We start from the raw sequence: 18,053 nt of genomic DNA on the forward strand, positions 1-18,053 counted from the left end.
ATATATATTCAGTAAATTATTTTTAATTTTATAAATTGATCTGAATAAATATTTTGCCCTATATCATATGATATGAGCCTTACTTGTTAACAAATAAAATAATAAAATATACATATAAACTGCTGTTCTAAATAAAATATGGCACTTCCGTTTCTGGCACTCATTGTCATAGCACAACTTTTCTTTTCTCTCCCCTCCTTCAGTCGAAGTTTAGACCACGGTGTGAGAGGAGCACCCTCGCTTTATGGCCCCCGACAACGCCTGTCCGAAGACAGATACTCACCAGACAGGTATGTGTCACGTAACATACTAGAGCCGCCAGTCTTAGTAACAGTTTACATACCAGCACTTGTGTTTATTGTGCCCTCAAAAGTTCTTTGTGTCATAGACTGCTTTTTTCCTGATACAGGGAACATAAATGGGAATGTTGCCATATACCTCCATCTTTTCAGTTAATGTGATTATGGAAATTCAATGTGAGAAATATGATGTGCCAGCAGCACAGAGAGAACCGTAGGAAGGTTTAATTCATTTTGAGAAAGCAGGAAAAAAATCTGTTCCTCCTCCTTTCACTTTGACATCACACTTTTTTTTTTTATCCGTCAATCTCTGCCTCTCTCGCTTTTGTTATCTTTTCATCGCTCCATATTCAATAGCTCCATTCAGCCATATTTCTGTTCTTTGCTCCCTGTGGTTGCAGCCAGTATCTTACCCTCCCTCCTCGAACCAGACACAGACAGCCAACCATCGATCCCGCTATCCAGGACCCCAGGTATTTTGTTACCCCCGAGCAGCATTACTCGCCCCTGCTCACCTCCCCCTTCTGTCCAATCACAGCACTCTTCTCACTTTCACCCACCCACTTACCCTCTGCTGCTAGCTGATTGACAGGTGACAGCTTGCCCACACATAGCACTGTATAAGAAACATTCACTTCTTTCACTTTAATAAGTCATAATAAATATGTAATTAATTCACACATAAATTATAGATCTCATCTTAGGATGATAGAGTCATGTTTTACGTGTGAAAACATTCAGCAACACTCTTTTACTGATACTGTCACATTCTTACTACCTTAAAGGAATGTTCAGGTTTCAATACAAGAAAGACCTACATAGATCAACTAATCTGTGAAGAACTGTCCATTACCATTAAAATTATTTTGACTTGCACTTGTTTTGTAAGAACAAACAAAAATGCTTTTACAGTAATGCACTTTAAGTAGTAATGCACCCTTAGAAGAAATGCAACTTTTAATTTTGTTATAACTTTTTACTTAAAGAAAAGTTAAAAGGTTACTGGCTTCACATTGATCATGACATGGAAAAATCTCGTTTTAACACTTATATATTGTTTAACACTTAAAAAATTAAAATTATATATATATATATATATATATATATATATATATATATATATATATATATATATATATATATATATATATATATATATATATATATATATATATATATAATATGTCATGTCTGTTTATATATCATTGTAAATGTATTACTGTAAATTTGATTTTTGTTTTGTGTACAAACTGAGGGATGAAATACAATACTGTTCAACAGTTTGGGGTCAATTATGTTTTTTTGTTTTTTTTTAATGCTTTTGAAAAAGTCTCTAGTGCTCACCATGCATTTATTTGATTGAAAATACAATAAAAACAGTAATATTGTGAAATACTATTACCATTTAAAAGAATTCTTTGATGTTAAAACTGAATTTTCAGCAGCCATTACGCCAGTCATCAGTGTCACATGATCCTTCAGAAATCATTCTAATATGCTCAAGAAACATTTCTTCTTATTATTGATGTTGAAAACAATTGTGCTTAATATTTTTGTGGAAAGGAAATGTCATAACAGCATTTATTTGAAATAGAAATCTTTTTTACAAAAGTCTTTACTGTCATAAAAAAAAAAAAAAAAATCAGTTTAATCCATTATTGCTGAGTAAAAGTATTAATTTCTTGATCTCAAACTTTTGAACAATAGTGTCATATTCATTGGTCAAATCTTGTATTAAAACCTTTGGGGATTCACTATGAATGAATTGTGCCTGATTCACATCTCACAAGTCATGCAAATTCAGATCAGGCAACACAAAAATCTGCGCTGAAAGCGATTTGCACACTGTAGTTCTGTTCTTTAGATCAGTTCTGAGTGCTATAATGTGGAAGATTCAACAAACAAACAAGGTTAATTAAACACCTGGTAGTTAAATCCCAGAACACTGTAAAAAATTATTTTCATGATTTGTTATCACAACATTTTTTCTTTTGTCAAATCAACTTCAATAATTAATGTGGTTCAGATAACATAATATTTTGAGTTTCTGTTGATTAAACCAATCTCCTTCATTGTATTAACTCAAATTTTTAATTTCAATGAACTCAAAATTTTAAGGCAACAAGGTAACTTATTTTTTTAAGTTAAACCAACAATTCTTTTTTACAGTGAATAATCACTAATTTTCATCATTTGATCATCTTTACTACTCCTATGAATAGTAAAAAATGTAAACAAACATCTCTATTAAATGATTCAGTTTACCTCCTGCCTTCCATGACCATAATAGTGTGATGGAAAGTCCAAAGTATACTTCAGTTTTGACATAAGCGCTTAGCGTATGCGTACTGCTGAACTCACAGCCTTTTAAAGTTCCCCATTTGATAGCATGCACAAACACAGGCGATTGACTCATGTACACTAGAAAGTTTCATCTTTTTTCATCACTGTAAGAAAAACGGTAAAGAATGACGTACAGTACACGCGTACTATACAGATGAAGATATTTCCGCAATGCACTCTGTACACATGCCCTAGCCTACACACAGTGTTGCCAATTGCTTTCAGTTGAAAGTAGCTAAAACTGGTCGCTTAATGTCGCTAGATGATGTCATACTGGCGAGTCCACTGATTTATAGTAATATAAGTATATAGCAGTGGGTGAGTCACGGAATCTAGATAATGTTTGTCCAAGAAGTTGCTAGATTTGTCACTAGGCTTTTGAAAAAAGTCTCAAAAGGGGTGGGGAAGTTGTTAAATCAAGCTAATACAGTTTTGGAAATAAAGTGCACAAAAAAGGCACAAACTGTTTAGTGAATTCACCCCAGAATTCCTTCAAAAAGGGCTGCAAGACCTGCAAAAAAGCACTGTGTAGTGTTGTGCATTTGCTAGTACTTGCTAGTGTGTGATAGTAATACACACAAGTAGTCGTACTTTCACATCTTTAATTTGCACCACTGGAAAAGCACTACATTTGCACTTCTTGGGGTTCAACAAATCTTTGTTGCTGCTGGTGTTTGCTGCGCCATAAATGACTGTTTTGATAGCTTAGATATTTCTCTCGACCCGAGGTTACTTGATTTCTGCTTTTGTGCTTTGGGTGATCTTCACCTGTTCCTTCTTTCAGAGTGGAGGTGTCCCGCCCTCTTACCACCCAGATAACGCCCACTTGTCCCACCCGTCTCTAACTACTGCACTCTCACTTTCTGTTCTGACTCATAGTATGTGCCCCCTCTATCGGGAAGATGCGGTCAGGTTACTGCGCTCCACTAGGATGGCCCGTGCATACTCAGAAGGGTACAATAGCGTTGACAGGTAGTAAACTACAGCGGTTCACTCTCGTTCTCATGATGCTCCATATTAGTGCCGTGGGTAGTAGTTTGGACTAGAATAGCTAGTGGCGCCTCTCAAAATGTTTCACGTTTATGTCTCCAGATTTACGAAGAAAACTTTTCAATGGGCGGAAAAGGAGACAGTAACGTCAAATGGGCGATTTTCTTACAGAAGTGTGGTAAATGTTTGAAAAACAGTGGCAAACTTAAAGTGTCGCTGTAGAATCAGTCCTCTGCCCATTGAGAAAGCTTTGTGCCATCATCATAATGATATGGAGTCATTATGGCTCCTCTCAGGAGGATAAACATAGATGATAGCGTTCAGAATGTGACTTTTTTTCGACTATACTACTAAGTACGCCAGTAATCTTAGAGCAGTATTTCCCAAAGGAAATTTGTGAAATGTATATGTATGTGTCCTTAGCAGCTCCCACTCCACCCTTCCTGCTGTGGCGTAATGAATTGTATCTTCAGCGCTGCTCGCTGCATGGCTTGTGTTGTTTTGATGACTGAGCACTAGCTCTTTCGGTCCCAAGCCAACTAGCGTCACTCTATGACAGAACTGCCAGTCAAAAAACTGCAAGCTACAGTGGATGTTCACCATGCTTATATAAATATATTATTTACCGCTCAGAAATATGGGATTTAATATATTCAGGATATTTTTGTAGGCTCAGTGGAGACTCAGATATTATGGAATAGACCTTGCCAGCTTTGGTGTACGGAAGCCCTAAGGTGTGATACATTCACATTTAATTTTTGTGCCATTCACATTAGCAAAATTTCGAAATGTCACCAGTGTAGCGATGTGTGAAGCACTTTTAAACCAAGCAGCGTTCTGTTGTTTAACAAAAAGAGTTCACATGACCAACTTGAACCCATTGCACAATCTGTGTGGGAATTTACCCTCACGTGATGGATTCCTATTGAAAAGACTTGATTTTGCTTGTGAAAATTCATCTTACATCTATGGTTCCATGAAGAACCTTTAACATCTAATCTTTCCACTCCACACAAAAGTTCTTTATAGTTGAAAAAGGTTTTTTAGATTATTAAAATGTTCTTCGCACTAAGAAAAAAGTTGTTCTTTTCAGAACTGGGAACCAAAAATGGTTCTTCTATGGCATGGCCTATTAGAACCTTTTATTTTTAGGAGTATTCCATCATGTAACCATAAACATGACAGATGTTTTATCTAAAGCAACTTACATGTCATTCAAGGTATATTTTCTTCTCAGTCTGGGAATCAAAGTATTAAATTAAAACTTTTTTTTAAATAATGGTAAAAATTAAATTGTGAAACGCAAGTTCCTCAAATCATGCAGCTTGTTGACAAGAGGTATTCCATTGCTGGGAGCAGTGCTGCGTAGTAACTGATTACATATAATCTGGATTATGTAATGAGATTCCAAATATCATGTACTTGTAATTGGATTATATTTTGTTTTAAAATTCTCATAATCAGGCTACAGTTACATTTTTATTGATTACGTGATTACATATTAATTGATTCTCCCCAAATCTTTTTTTTTATCTTTTCAATTTTCCTTTCTAAAACAGCCTATCACTTAAAAATTTGTAAAGTCTTCTCGGTTTATGGAATTTCACACACCAGCTACTTGTCAAGTGGCTATAATAACATGGAAAATTGAGAGGCAACAGCACTTGACCACTGAATTTACCGAAATCATTTTACTTTTAAGGAATTTTTGCATATCTAATCAACTCCTGATGAACATATTTTAATTATTATTCAAACTATCACTCAGTGAGTCATTTAACTACTACTAAGGCTTTTTTTCACAGATTCATGTAATTTAATTTTTACAAGTAATGGTAGTTATTCCCAAACCTTTTAGTCTGCTGAACCTCTTTTTACATAATATGTTTAATAATTAAGTCAGTAATTTAACAACACATCCACATTTTAATGGTTCTCTGTTGTCGTTTAATGGTCAGGACATGCAGGTAAACAACTAAAATATTTATTCTTTTTAGTATGTGTTTTTTTGTTTTAATTTGACATTTTTATGATTTGATTAATTACTAGCTTTTCATGAAATCACTAACCCACTGCAGTTCCTTCACAAACCACAGTTTGGGAAACCCTGATGTAATGTTTAATGTCCTTCATATTGTGGGATATATTTTCTTTATCTTTAGAATTTTATATCAATATGGTATCAATAAGATTGTACTATTCAAATCAATATGATAAATGAGTTAGGCCAAAAGTAATCTAAAAGTAATCAAAAAAGTAGTCAGAATACATTACCTAAAATTTGTAATGTTACTAACTACAATTTTCATCATGTAATTTGCAATCTGTAACGGACTATAATTTGTAAGTAATCTACCCAGCACTGTCTAAACTTTTTTTAAATCAGTTAACAGACCTAGGGGTGGGCTCTTTTGACTTTAACCTATAGCAATGAAAATAACCAAAAAAAAAACCTTAGCATCTCCCTGGCAGCCACCCACAACAACCTAGCGCTGTGGCATCAAATTTTGCATTGGCAATCTTTTATTTCTTTGAAATCTTAGATTTTCTGAGAGAATAGATGTAGCTCAAATCATTGGCACTACCAAAACACTAAGGACATGGGTTCAAAACACAAGGGAATGCATGAAATAATCAAATGTATACCTTGAATGCAATGTGAGTCACTTTGATAAAAGTGTTTAGCAAATGCATAAATGTAAATAAGATCTTGAGAGAAAAGTTTTGTTATTTAATTATGAATTTGACTTATTATTCCATTATCTTGGAAAATTGTGAGTGATGTGTCATGCCATATCATCATGACATAACTAACTTGAGGGAAAAAAAGCTGTTATCGTGAGTAAATGTGAATCTATAGCACCTTACGGCTGCATTGGAGTTCTTTTTGGCAAGTAGAATAATGTTGGCACATAGGATCTGATTATGTGTTATTTTGTGTTCAGGAGGATGAGGAGAGATAGACAAATGTCTGCCTACAGTGACTCTTTTGAAACACCTGAGAGGTAAAATCCGGATACTTAAGTTGAGACATGCATTCTGTTTATGCATCCATAATAGTATTGAAGTGGACTATTTTACTAGTTACAGACATAACTCTCACCCCTTACCCAAATTCAGCTGTTGCTCATTCTAATCATACTTTCCTTTCTTCATTTCAATCTATTGATCCTCATCCTCCATTTAAAGATATTACAATGGGCCCAATCATGTATCTACTCCATGGCCCAATCATGTCATGAATGGAACCGGTGGGGATTACAGGTAAGACTTATGTAGAGATAAACACCCACAACACATCACAAACTCTCTCTTTTTTTTTTTTTTTTTTACTCATCAGTTAACTTCCAGGAACAGATGCCCAAGACTTTGTGTAGTCTAGATCTCAGTTATGGATTTGAGACTCATATTTATTTTATTTATCTTCTCAATCACTGTCCTGTTATATCTTTTCAAGTAAATAAATTCATGTACTAAGTGTGGCACTAACACACTGAGGTTGGTTTATTCAGTAGGACGTGCCCCAGGATAGAAATTGAGCCTTCTACAGATACAGAAAGGTATTATTTCATAGAGTGCAATAGTTTAAGTAGACACTTTCATTGCAGACCCTAGTACAAATTAGATGTTTTAGTTATCCCGTGACCTTTTTACAGCAGTTTTTAATATTTACTGATATTCTGGTAAAGTGTAGCTTTAGTACAGTTAAAAACGAATCACATGTTTCTTCTTACATGAATAGAAGATTTGATAAACTTCACTATCACTTCCTTGATTTGACCATTAGCAGTAGCATAACTGAATCCTCCATTTAAAGATATTACAGAAGTAGTAACTGATCCTCACATTAAGCAGTATACTATGCATTAAATTCTCTATAAACCCTTATGAAAAAGAAGTACACTTTAGCATACTTTTAAAAAGAGTACTTATTACAGAAATAATATACTTTAAAAGAATATATTAAAGGGTTAGTTTAACCAAAAATGAAAATTCTGTCATTACTCACCATCATATCATTCCACACCCATAAGTTCAAATTAAGATATTTTTGATGAAATCCGAGAGGTATCTGATTCATCCAAAGACAGCAATTTAACCACCACTTTCAAGGTCCAGAAAGGTACTAAAGACATTGTTAAAATAGTCAATGTGGTTGCAGTGGTTCAACCTTAATGTTATGAAGCGACAAGAATACTTTTTGTGCTTAAAAACGAAACAAAAATAACAGCTTTAATCAACAATATCTTCTCTTCTGTGTCATTCTCATATGGTGTTTACGTTCAGCACTTCCAGGTTCTACGTCAGAACGCTGACTCAGTATTGGTCAGCTCCTGCGTCATCATCACACACATGCGTTGTGCTGCTCACGTGAACAGTGTCCTCCATTACTGAGCCGGCGTTCGGAAGTAAATACGGAAGCGCTGAACTGCTTAAACTGCATTTGACAACAGTTCAGATAGTTAAAGTTGTTATTTTTGTTTTGTTTTTATGCACAAAAAGTATTCTCGTCACTTCATAACATTAAGGTTGAACCACTGTAGTCACGCCGACTATTTTAATGTCTTTAGTACCTTTCTGGGCCTTAATTTGTGTTCCAAAGATGAATGAAGGTCTTACAGGTGTGGAAAGACATGAGGGTGAGTAATTAATGACAGGTGACAGGTTTTTGGGTGAACTAACCCTTTAAGTATGTACTGTGAATGTAATGTTTTCCAACACTTAATTGCATGTTAATTGCACTTAAATGAAAATGTATTTTAGTTTAAATTTATATTAAATGCAATTTGCTGAACTGAATTTTTTTTAACCAATTAAGTACTGTGTAAGTGTACTTCTTTAAAGCACAGCCGAAGATAAAACAATGATTTAAAATGTACTCTTAGGTAAAACTTTTTTACTATGAAATGCACTTTTATTTAAGTCTACATATGTTTAGAAATGGTAATGAAAGTACACTTATGTGTACTTTCATTAATATATTATCTGCAAGAAAAGTTTGTCAAAAAAGGATTTGAAGTACACTAGAAGTGTTCATTCAGTACAATTAAGCACACTTCTTTTTCACAAGGGTATATTGTGTAAGGCTGTTTAGCAACTCCTGACAGCTATGAGAGCTGCTAAATTGATATTTCATGTTCTTTTCTTATGCACCTCCATAGAGAGGATCATATTCCAGAGTTCCCAGCTAACAATGAGCACTTTGAGGAAGATCTGAGGTAATACAGTAGAATCTGTAGAAGTATTTATGTAGGTAGATTATAGATGAGTAGAGTAGACTGTAGTCATGGGGCGCATTGTTGTGTCGGTATGAAATGTGCTCACTTGTTTTCTTTGCAGGAGATTCCAGAAGCTTTTATTTGTTTGTTTCTTTAACTTTCGCCTACCTGAACATGTCCGTTTGTTGACTTTCTTTGGTTAACACTTATTTTTGGTAGTTTCAGTTTGGTATTTCTTTATGAGTTTCTGTTTATGCTGATGACCCTGAGCAGCCAATATTGAAACTCAAAGCCACTTTTGTTTGGTTGTTTTTTGCCAGTTTTGAGCCAACCAACATTATTTCACAGGAACAACCTAACGAGCTGCGATTATAGAGCATTTGATGCCCTATGATCTCATGATGCACTGGGGCTCAGCTGAGCGTGGCTTTTTGACTAAAATTCTGCAGGTATAGCCGCAGCATGGTGGACAGACATGACCATTACAGGTCCAGGTCAGCTGACCAGCGTCCTATGATGGAGCGACCGGTCTACACCCGCTCCCGCTCGTCCGAGCGGCCCGACTCCGGCTACATGAGATCCATGCCATCCTTACCGTCAGGGAGATCCGCCCCTCCCTCTCCTGCCTTAACGAGGTGACCCAGACCCATCACAACAAGCACTAAAGCCCTAAACGAAACCATGCCTTCTGCTTCCTGTCACCTGGAATGCCTCTCTCCACTTCCTCTTATTTTAACCCTGTTGTAACGATGCTGTTTTTGATTTGTCTTCATTTATTGAGTAGAGAGTAGTGATGATGGTTGCTACTAACGTCTTTTCATTTGAATTTTAGACACACCTGTTATATCCTCTTGAGATATAATGGTGTGTACCTGGCATCGTACGGTTTACTTTCTTATTCTTTCCAATTATTATTATTTTTTTGTGTTTACTAACATTATTTATTTGTGGTTTAACAGTTTATGCTTTGAGTTATGGGCTGTTTTGAGTGCCGTGTGCTCATGCATTTAGGCCTTTTCACTTTCCTTGCAGCTTTAGCAGCCACAAGCACCTCTCCTGATGCTGATTCCATCACACCTTTTGAGACACCATAAAACCTTTTGACTTACGATTTGCCCGGCACGTCATAAGTCACAAGGAAATCACATAAATGTTCAGATTTACGCATGAACTTTCACTGATGCAAGAGCCGCAGTAGCTCTTGAATGTGCCACACTTTACTTTGAGATGTGAGGCACATGTACGATCATTGGAAAGCAGATGTGACATTAAGCTCAAAAGGTGCTTTAAAGATCATTGTGTTTATTGTGGGGTTGATGTGCATTTTAAACGTATATATTTGTTTACGTGGCTAAAATGCACATGACTGTGACATATTTACTAAATGCATGCTCTTATATGGTCAAATATGTGAAATTAGTTTGATGGTTATTATTTTTCTGTAGTGTTACACAAAAAAACATGTGCCAAGAACTTGTTAGGTCATATTTTACCCCAAAATTATTTTATAAAAAGAAAATTAAACCAGTTTTATATTCAGTAAGATATATATATATATATATATATATATATATATATATATATATATATATATATATATATATATATATATATATATATATATAATCTTTCACAGCATGTGTTTAAATGGTGGCCGTTACAAAGTACTTTCCCACACATAAAAATACATTTGTAATACAATAATTGTTTTACTATAGACAGTAATAACTGTAAAAATACTGTAATACAATGTTTTTTTTTCCCTGCATAAATTAAAAGCAAGCAACAAACACTATAATATAATACAAAATAATATTAAAAAAATAATAATTATATCATTATTTGTTTCTATTTGTTTCTATTATTCATATTGAATGTGAACAGAAGTTAAAGTAAAAGGGGAGAAGAGAATGTGCTTAATTTTGATGAAAATTATGTCAAATACTAAACCTTTTTAAAGGCATAGTTCACCCAAAAATTTAAATTCTGTCATTGAGATCTGCTAGGTTACAAACATTCTCCTAAATATCTTCCATTGTGTACAGCAGAACAAAGAATTTATACAGGTTTGGAACAACTTGAGGGTGAGTAAATTACAAAATTTTCATTTATTACTCACCCTCATGCTGTTCCACACCCATAAGACCTTCGTTAATCTTCGGAACACAAATAAAGATATTTTTGTTGAAATCCGATGACTCAGTGAGGCCTCCATTGCCAGCAATGATATTTCCTTTCTCAAGATCCATTAATGTACTAAAAATATATTTAAATCAGTTCATGTGAGTACAGTGGTTCAATATTAATATTATAAAGCGACAAGAATATTTTTGGAGCGCCAAAAAAACAAAATAACGACTTATATAGTGACGGCTGATTTCAAAACACTACTTCAGGAAGCTTCGGAGCATAATAAATCAGCGTATCGAATCATGATTCGGATCACGTGTCAAACTGCTGAAATCACATGACTTTGGCGCTCCGAACCGCTGATTCGATACACTGATTCATAATGCTCCGAAGCTTCCTGAAGCAGTGATTTGAAATCGGCCATCATTATATAAGTTGTTGTTTTTTTGTTTGTTGGTTTTTTTTTAGCACACCAAAAATATTCTCATCACTTTTATAATATTAATATTGAAAAACTGTACTCAAATGAACTGATTCAAATATGTTTTTAGTACCTTTATGGATCTTGAGAGAGGAAATAACATTGCTTCCTATGCAGGCCTCACGGAGCCATAGGATTTCAACAAAAATATCTCAATTTGCGTTCCGAAGATTAACAAAGGTCTTACGGGTGTGGAACGGCATGTAATAAATGACAAAATTTTCATTTTTGGGTGAACTAATCCTTTAATGATACTAAAAATAGGCTTTGTTGGTTAAATGAAAAATTCTTTTGATAATGGGGTAAAATATTACTAGACAGGTTTCATGAGATTCACCTACAATCTTATGTAGGTTGCTGTACCAGCTCATGTTGATGTACCTTATCTACAGGACATATATTTCACCAAATGTTTTTACTTCCTTTCAGTTTTGTTACTAACCTTTGAGAAAACCGTGCCAAATATTGACTTATTTTGTTTAATAGTACACAGTAAGTGTCCCTTTTTATAGCAATCAAGTGGAGTGTGTTTTATGATGCTACTGCCAGTATAACCGTAGTTAGTAGGTTTGTTTTTATTAGTATTCTCTCACCAGCGTGTTCTGCTGTAGTCTAACAGCCTGCCCTGTCTTGGGCAGGTTTATGACTCAACGACAAACATTTCTTTAGATATGATGCTTTATATTATTTACTAACACACCATCTGTCCCGCAGGGCAAATCCCCGCACCGGATCAGTCCAAACAAGTCCAACCAGCACGCCAGTATCGAGTCGAAGAGGTCGGCAGCTACCGCAAGTCCCACCAAAGGGGTCTATGGACAGAAGTGAGTAAATAAACCAGGCTTCTTCCAAATTGCAAGATTTGTGGCTCATGGGTAGAAAACCTGTATTATTAATCAGGTTAGGGTCACCAGATGCCGCCCAAATGTATTTATTAGCAATATGTTGATGATAAGAATAACCTTTCTATTAAGTAACTGTTAGAAATTCAACAAATAAGCTAAGTAAATAACTTAATAGCCTTTTATTGCAGAAAAAGTATCAGAGTTATCACAAAAAAATAAAAATACAAATGCAAAAACAACCATCTTGACCACTAGTCAGATAAAGAATTTTGTGTAACAACTACAATTTGGATAAAATAACATTATTTCCCTTTACATAACACAACATGGATTGCTTTTTTTCCCCACCATTTTTCCCAGAAGATGGCGAGGGCATTACTGAGCCTTATGAAGGTCTGTAAGCACTAGCTTCTGTGTGTTTAGCTATGTCTCAGTCTTCTTTATTACAGCTTTATCATCTACTCTGTTTGACTAAACCTGTTAGCTCTGGTCTGTGAGTGTTACCTGTCATTGGTCTAGCTTCTGCCGTTCATTGAGTAGAGTGAACTGATGCTTCAGCTATGTTAGTGCCATAAATAGTGCTGTACATGTATCATTGTAGATGTATGCTGTGTAGTCTATGTACTTTGTCCATGTCTGGATTCATGTCCAAATCTGTCACAGTGGATATCAAAAGTATGGAAGCTTGTTTCTGTCACAAAGTAAAACAGTAAAAAGGGTAATTGTAACTTTATCTCGTCCTTCTGACTTTATTTTCTCGCAATTGTGAGTTTATATCTTGCGTTTAGTATGTTTTCTCTCAGAAAACTCCATTCTGACCTAATTTCTCACAATTTCAAGTTTTTATCTCACATTTTAAAGTAAACATCTCACAATTCTGAGTGAAAAAAAATCTGAATTGTGATACGTCTACTGTAAAACATAAGATAAAAACTTGAAATTGTGAGAAATTAGGTCAGAATGGTGTGATAAACTTGTATTTGCAAGAGAGAAATTCCAAATTGTGAGGCATAAACTTGCAATTCTGAGGAAAAAAGTCTGAATTGTAAGATAGAAACTCAGAATTGTGAGAAATTAAGTCAGAATTATGTTATAAACTTGCAATTCTGAGAGATAAAATGTCAAAATTGTGAGATTCTGAGAAAAAAAAGTCTGAATTGTGATGTTAACTCAAAATTAAAACAATTGTGAGAAATAATGTAAGAATTGTGAGATAAAAAGCTGCAATTAATATTTTCATTATGTGGCGTAAACAGGCTTCCATACAAAAGTCTATTTGCCCTTATTGAAATTTGCTGAGGTAAAAGCTGAAGGCAGTTTATGTCAAAAATTCGTCTGACAGTACTGTAGTTGGTGAAAGGCCAGGGTAAATTCTGGTATGTTTATAGCAGAGGGTCAGCAACCTTTAAAGGGGTAACGAGTTTGTGAACGATATTGAGAGATGAATATATATTTATGTTGTATATTTAGTTTTAGAAATATTAAAGTCTCTTGCACCTGCATGACAGTCTACTCCTAGCAGTAATCCTCTCAGTCACACAGCAATAATCATGGTTTATTAGTCACTAGTGATTGGTTTCTTGACATTTTGGTTTGCTTTCTCTTTTGATTGGCACAACTCATCAACCATTGAAGCAGGAACAGGGGCGGTACCTCAGCCTCCTGCTCCTCCCCCTATTGTTTCCCAGCTTCCACAGACTGTGGCTGGTAAATTATATTTAGGACACATGGGACACTTTATATCAGTCAAATGCAAATATGATCTTTATATTCTGAGAGTAATGGCATTTATTCATCAGAGTTGTTTCAATAAGTTTGCTAATAGACTACGTAAGTTACACTTTAATGGATCTTTATAACTTTTTATATTTTTAAATTATTCAGTGTTCAAAAACTGAACTTTCAAAACTGTATTTGCATTTGCACTGTAGCACACTGTAGTTAGTATGTTTAGTCACCAGTGGACTTAGAAAAGAAACGTTTCACTCTTTCAGTAAATTGTAGATTATTTTAGCTTTCTTGCTTCTTTTTCACATTTCATTTTCATATTTTTAGAGTTCTTACCTTCATGTCTGATGGCATACTTCTGTCTGTCTTTTTTACACTCATTTCTGTCTGAATGTTGAAGCGGTGGGAGGGGCTTCACAACCCCCAGCCCCGCCCCCTCCACCTCCACAAGTCACTCAAGCAATGGCTGGTAATGCTGTTATTGAATAGCAAGCATAGCCATTTGATCCCATAATAAGAATATACAAATAAGAAAAAAAATGTAGATTAAATTTTAAGAAACAATAATATAGTTATAACTATTAGTTATAACTAAAATAAAGTTTAGGTGAGCCGTGGCTGTTTAGTGAGTGTAGAGCGTGGTGGTCAGTAAATACTGTAGCAGTACACTACACTTCAATACAGTGGCACAAACTACCTTGTTGTGTGTGTCATTGTACATATTATTAGTAATGCACCAAAATTGTTTGCCAAAACCAACAATTCTGAATTAAAATTAGCCCTTGTTTGGAATAACTCTATATTTTTCTTGCCATTGGTTTTACATGTAAGTCTATACACTACCATTCAAAAACTTTTCTTTTTTTTTTTTTTTGCAAGAAATGATTACTTTTATTCAGCAAAGAGGCATTAAATTGATCAAAATTGACAGTAAAAACTGTTATATTGTTAAAGATTTCTTTTTCATATAAAATCAGTCTTTTAAACTTTCAATTTCAAAGAATCCTGGAAAAAAAAATACATCACAGTTTCCACAAAAATATTAAGTAGGACAACTGTTTTCTCAACTTTTCAACTAAAGACAGTTCTTTTAAATTTTACTAATTTTTTACTGTATTTTTTTCTAAATAAAGGCAGCCTTGCTGAGCATAAGAGACTTTTCATGTTTATTGTCTGTCTTTTTTCAATTTTGGTGCATTATTAAATGTCCTATCCATGTCCACCCAAACATCCTTTTGTTATTTTTCTTATGGTTTTTTGTTTTGTTTTTGTCCACAACTCTGTCTCTGCCAATCATGATGTCTCCATTGTCATCATCAACAAAGCTCACGTGGGGATGGAGCCTCCTGTCCCGGGCCCTACCACCGCACATGTCCCCGTACCTCCTCATGTCCACGCTCCTCCCCCTCCTGCACATGCCCATCCGCCACCTTCAGTTGCCACTCCCCCACCTGTACATGCCCCTCCTCCTCCAACACATGCCCCTCCCTCTCCAGCCAGTGCCCCTCCTCCTCCAACACATGCACCTCCCCCTCCAGCCAGTGCCCCTCCTCCTCCAACACATGCTCCTCCCCATCCAACCCCTGCCTCATCACCAGCCCCACCTCTTGTCCAGCAGGCATCTGTGCCAGGTGTGTCAATGCAAGAGTACTTCTTACTACATACTACAAAATATACACCAGGGATGCAAAACTTAGGGTGCATCTCAATCCCTAGTTCAGTAGTCAGGGCACTGATCATGGAGTCGGCCATTTAAAAAGCTGTCTCAATTGTGAAATCCTACCAGTGCACTGAAAGGTCTTGCACCCCTGGTATACACTGTATACTTCCTGTGATCATTTAAAATAGTATGTCAAACAGGATGCAGTATGCAATCATACACATTACTAGATACTGCATTCTGCACAAATAGTAAGAGTAGTATGCTGTTCTGAACACAGACTGAGTGCCTGTTTCTTTAGATTATTTATTTAGCTTAAAAAAAAAAAAAAATGTGCTCACAACTTTTCATGAGCACGAGTGTGTGTATATGTGTGTGTGTTTTAGCATGGTAAGACTGTACCTGTGTGGTTGTGGACAATACTGATTATTAAGCTCAACTTCTGTTTATGTGTGCCATTTCCGACACAAGAATCCCAGGAAAAGCCTGTAGCTCCCCCACCTGTCAATGGGAGGAAAGGCAAGTGTGTGTGAGCGTGTGAATCTCTCAGTGATGTTTTACAGTGTGTTTGTGTTGCAGAGATGTAGAAAAAGTAGATGTTTAAGTAGATACGTTTGCAGTACTTGACGTTTGTACTGTCATCATATATATTTTGTAAGCCTATTTGTGTTATGATTGTGTTGGTGATGTTATTAAGAAACCATGTTATTGAAAATGTTTAGAAATTCTGGTTTTACGCTGAGCTATTTTTATAGTTTTAAGGGATTAGTTATTATTTTGTTAAGAATAATTGGTTATATTTTTGAAGCCACTATACACGTGTGCAAACCAAGTACCTTTATTCACCTGTAGATGGCTCAATGACACTCCTGTTTTAAAATTTCATACAAGATTTATTTAAGATTTTCAAATTAAAATTGATTTTAAAAAGTGATAAAAAAACAAAAAACAAAATAATATTAAATTACTAATTTATTGCATTTTTTTCCTGTTTTTAATCATTACAATTTTATGAAGGGAAATAAATAACTGGATTTATTTTTATTTTTTTTAAACTATGAGGGTCAACTGAATATAATTGTAACTTAAACATGCTAAACTTGCCTTATATTCTACACTCTACTGGCCTGAAGTATGCACATCTAATTAACTAGGACCATTGACTGTTTCTCCTTGTCTTGTAACTTCAGAGGTGACATGGGAGGACCAGCAGAAGAAAGCTCCTGGTATGCCACAACCTGTGGTCTTTATCGGCCTTTAGTAGAATAGATCAACCCTAGTGCGCTTCCAAGGGAACTAGATTGCAGCCCTTCTTCTGCTGTGTAGCTCTCCGCTTTTGCTGCTCTTATTGCTGCCATGTTATTTGTTAAGACTGAACTTTCTGTAGATACAGCTCTATACAGCATGATTACTAAAATACACAAAAATTTAGTGATGCTTTTTGGTATATTTGAGCATCAAACAGATAATATACTGGTATGGTGTGTTTGCATGCTTGGAAGCACTGAGAAATCCGATTCATTTTAAAGGGAATCAATTCATTCAGATGATTCTGTGAACCAATTAAAAATGATTCCTAAATCACCATTTTTATTTAGTTATATAGATTTTCAAATTGTGTGTTGCAGAGACATGCACATGGGGGTGGCTTTGGGTCCCCTATAGCAGACAGAGTGCTGTATATGAGCGGAGTGGATTTCAATCTGTGCTAAATGCATTCTGTAATGAATCCAGATCCACTCCGGGGATTCCATTTCTCGCTAGCACCACAGCCGCGCTCCAAGTTCCCTAGAGGGGTAGCAGACTAGAGGAGACCCATGCTTCATAATTAATCTTATATTAACACGATCATGATTTCTGCTTTTCACGGTTAAATAAGTGTCTGCTGTATTATACTGATAAATATATTGGTGTTTATTCTCATTATGGGCTGCGAATGATACATAGACAAAAGCTTTTTAAGCCTCATTAATGCTTGATTTGTCCTCAATCTGGCGAGGGTGATTTTTGCCACTTGACGCACGCTGAACTGAGCAGACAACATGTTGCATCAAGAAAATGCACAATAAACTTTATCAACATGATCTTTTGCAATACCTTTATAAAAAAAGCACAAAATATTTAAAGGGGTAGTTCAACCAAAAATGAAAATTCTGTCATTAATTACTCACCCTCATGTTGTAAGACCTTCGTTCATCTTTGGAACACAAATTAAGATATTTTTGATGAAATCCGAGAACTTTCATTCTGACTCTTCAACAGACAGCAATATAATCACCACTTTTAAGGTCCAGAAAGGTACTAAAGACATAGTTAAAATAGTCGACATGACTGCAGTGGTTCAACCTTAATTTTATG

General features: G+C 35.3%; 1 protein-coding gene across 10 annotated transcripts in view; it reads left to right on the plus strand.

Moving 5' to 3' along the window:
• Positions 1-18,053, plus strand: part of rims2b (regulating synaptic membrane exocytosis 2b) — a 175,980-nt gene that overhangs the window by 107,783 nt on the left and 50,144 nt on the right. For 7 of the 10 annotated variants that reach the window (XM_067361808.1, XM_067361809.1, XM_067361804.1 and 4 more), the window contains 7 exons: positions 204-290; positions 701-772; positions 6,578-6,637; positions 6,822-6,896; positions 9,301-9,486; positions 12,177-12,286; positions 12,671-12,700. In XM_067361808.1, the coding sequence (XP_067217909.1) occupies positions 204-290; positions 701-772; positions 6,578-6,637; positions 6,822-6,896; positions 9,301-9,486; positions 12,177-12,286; positions 12,671-12,700 (620 nt within the window). The remainder of the gene's footprint in view (positions 1-203; positions 291-700; positions 773-6,577; positions 6,638-6,821; positions 6,897-9,300; positions 9,487-12,176; positions 12,287-12,670; positions 12,701-18,053) is intronic. The other 3 variants (XM_067361806.1, XM_067361807.1, XM_067361810.1) reach the window with 2 other exon arrangements.

Source organism: Chanodichthys erythropterus, chromosome 15 (genome assembly GCF_024489055.1).
Source record: "Chanodichthys erythropterus isolate Z2021 chromosome 15, ASM2448905v1, whole genome shotgun sequence".
NCBI classification, from domain to species: Eukaryota; Metazoa; Chordata; class Actinopteri; order Cypriniformes; family Xenocyprididae; genus Chanodichthys; species Chanodichthys erythropterus.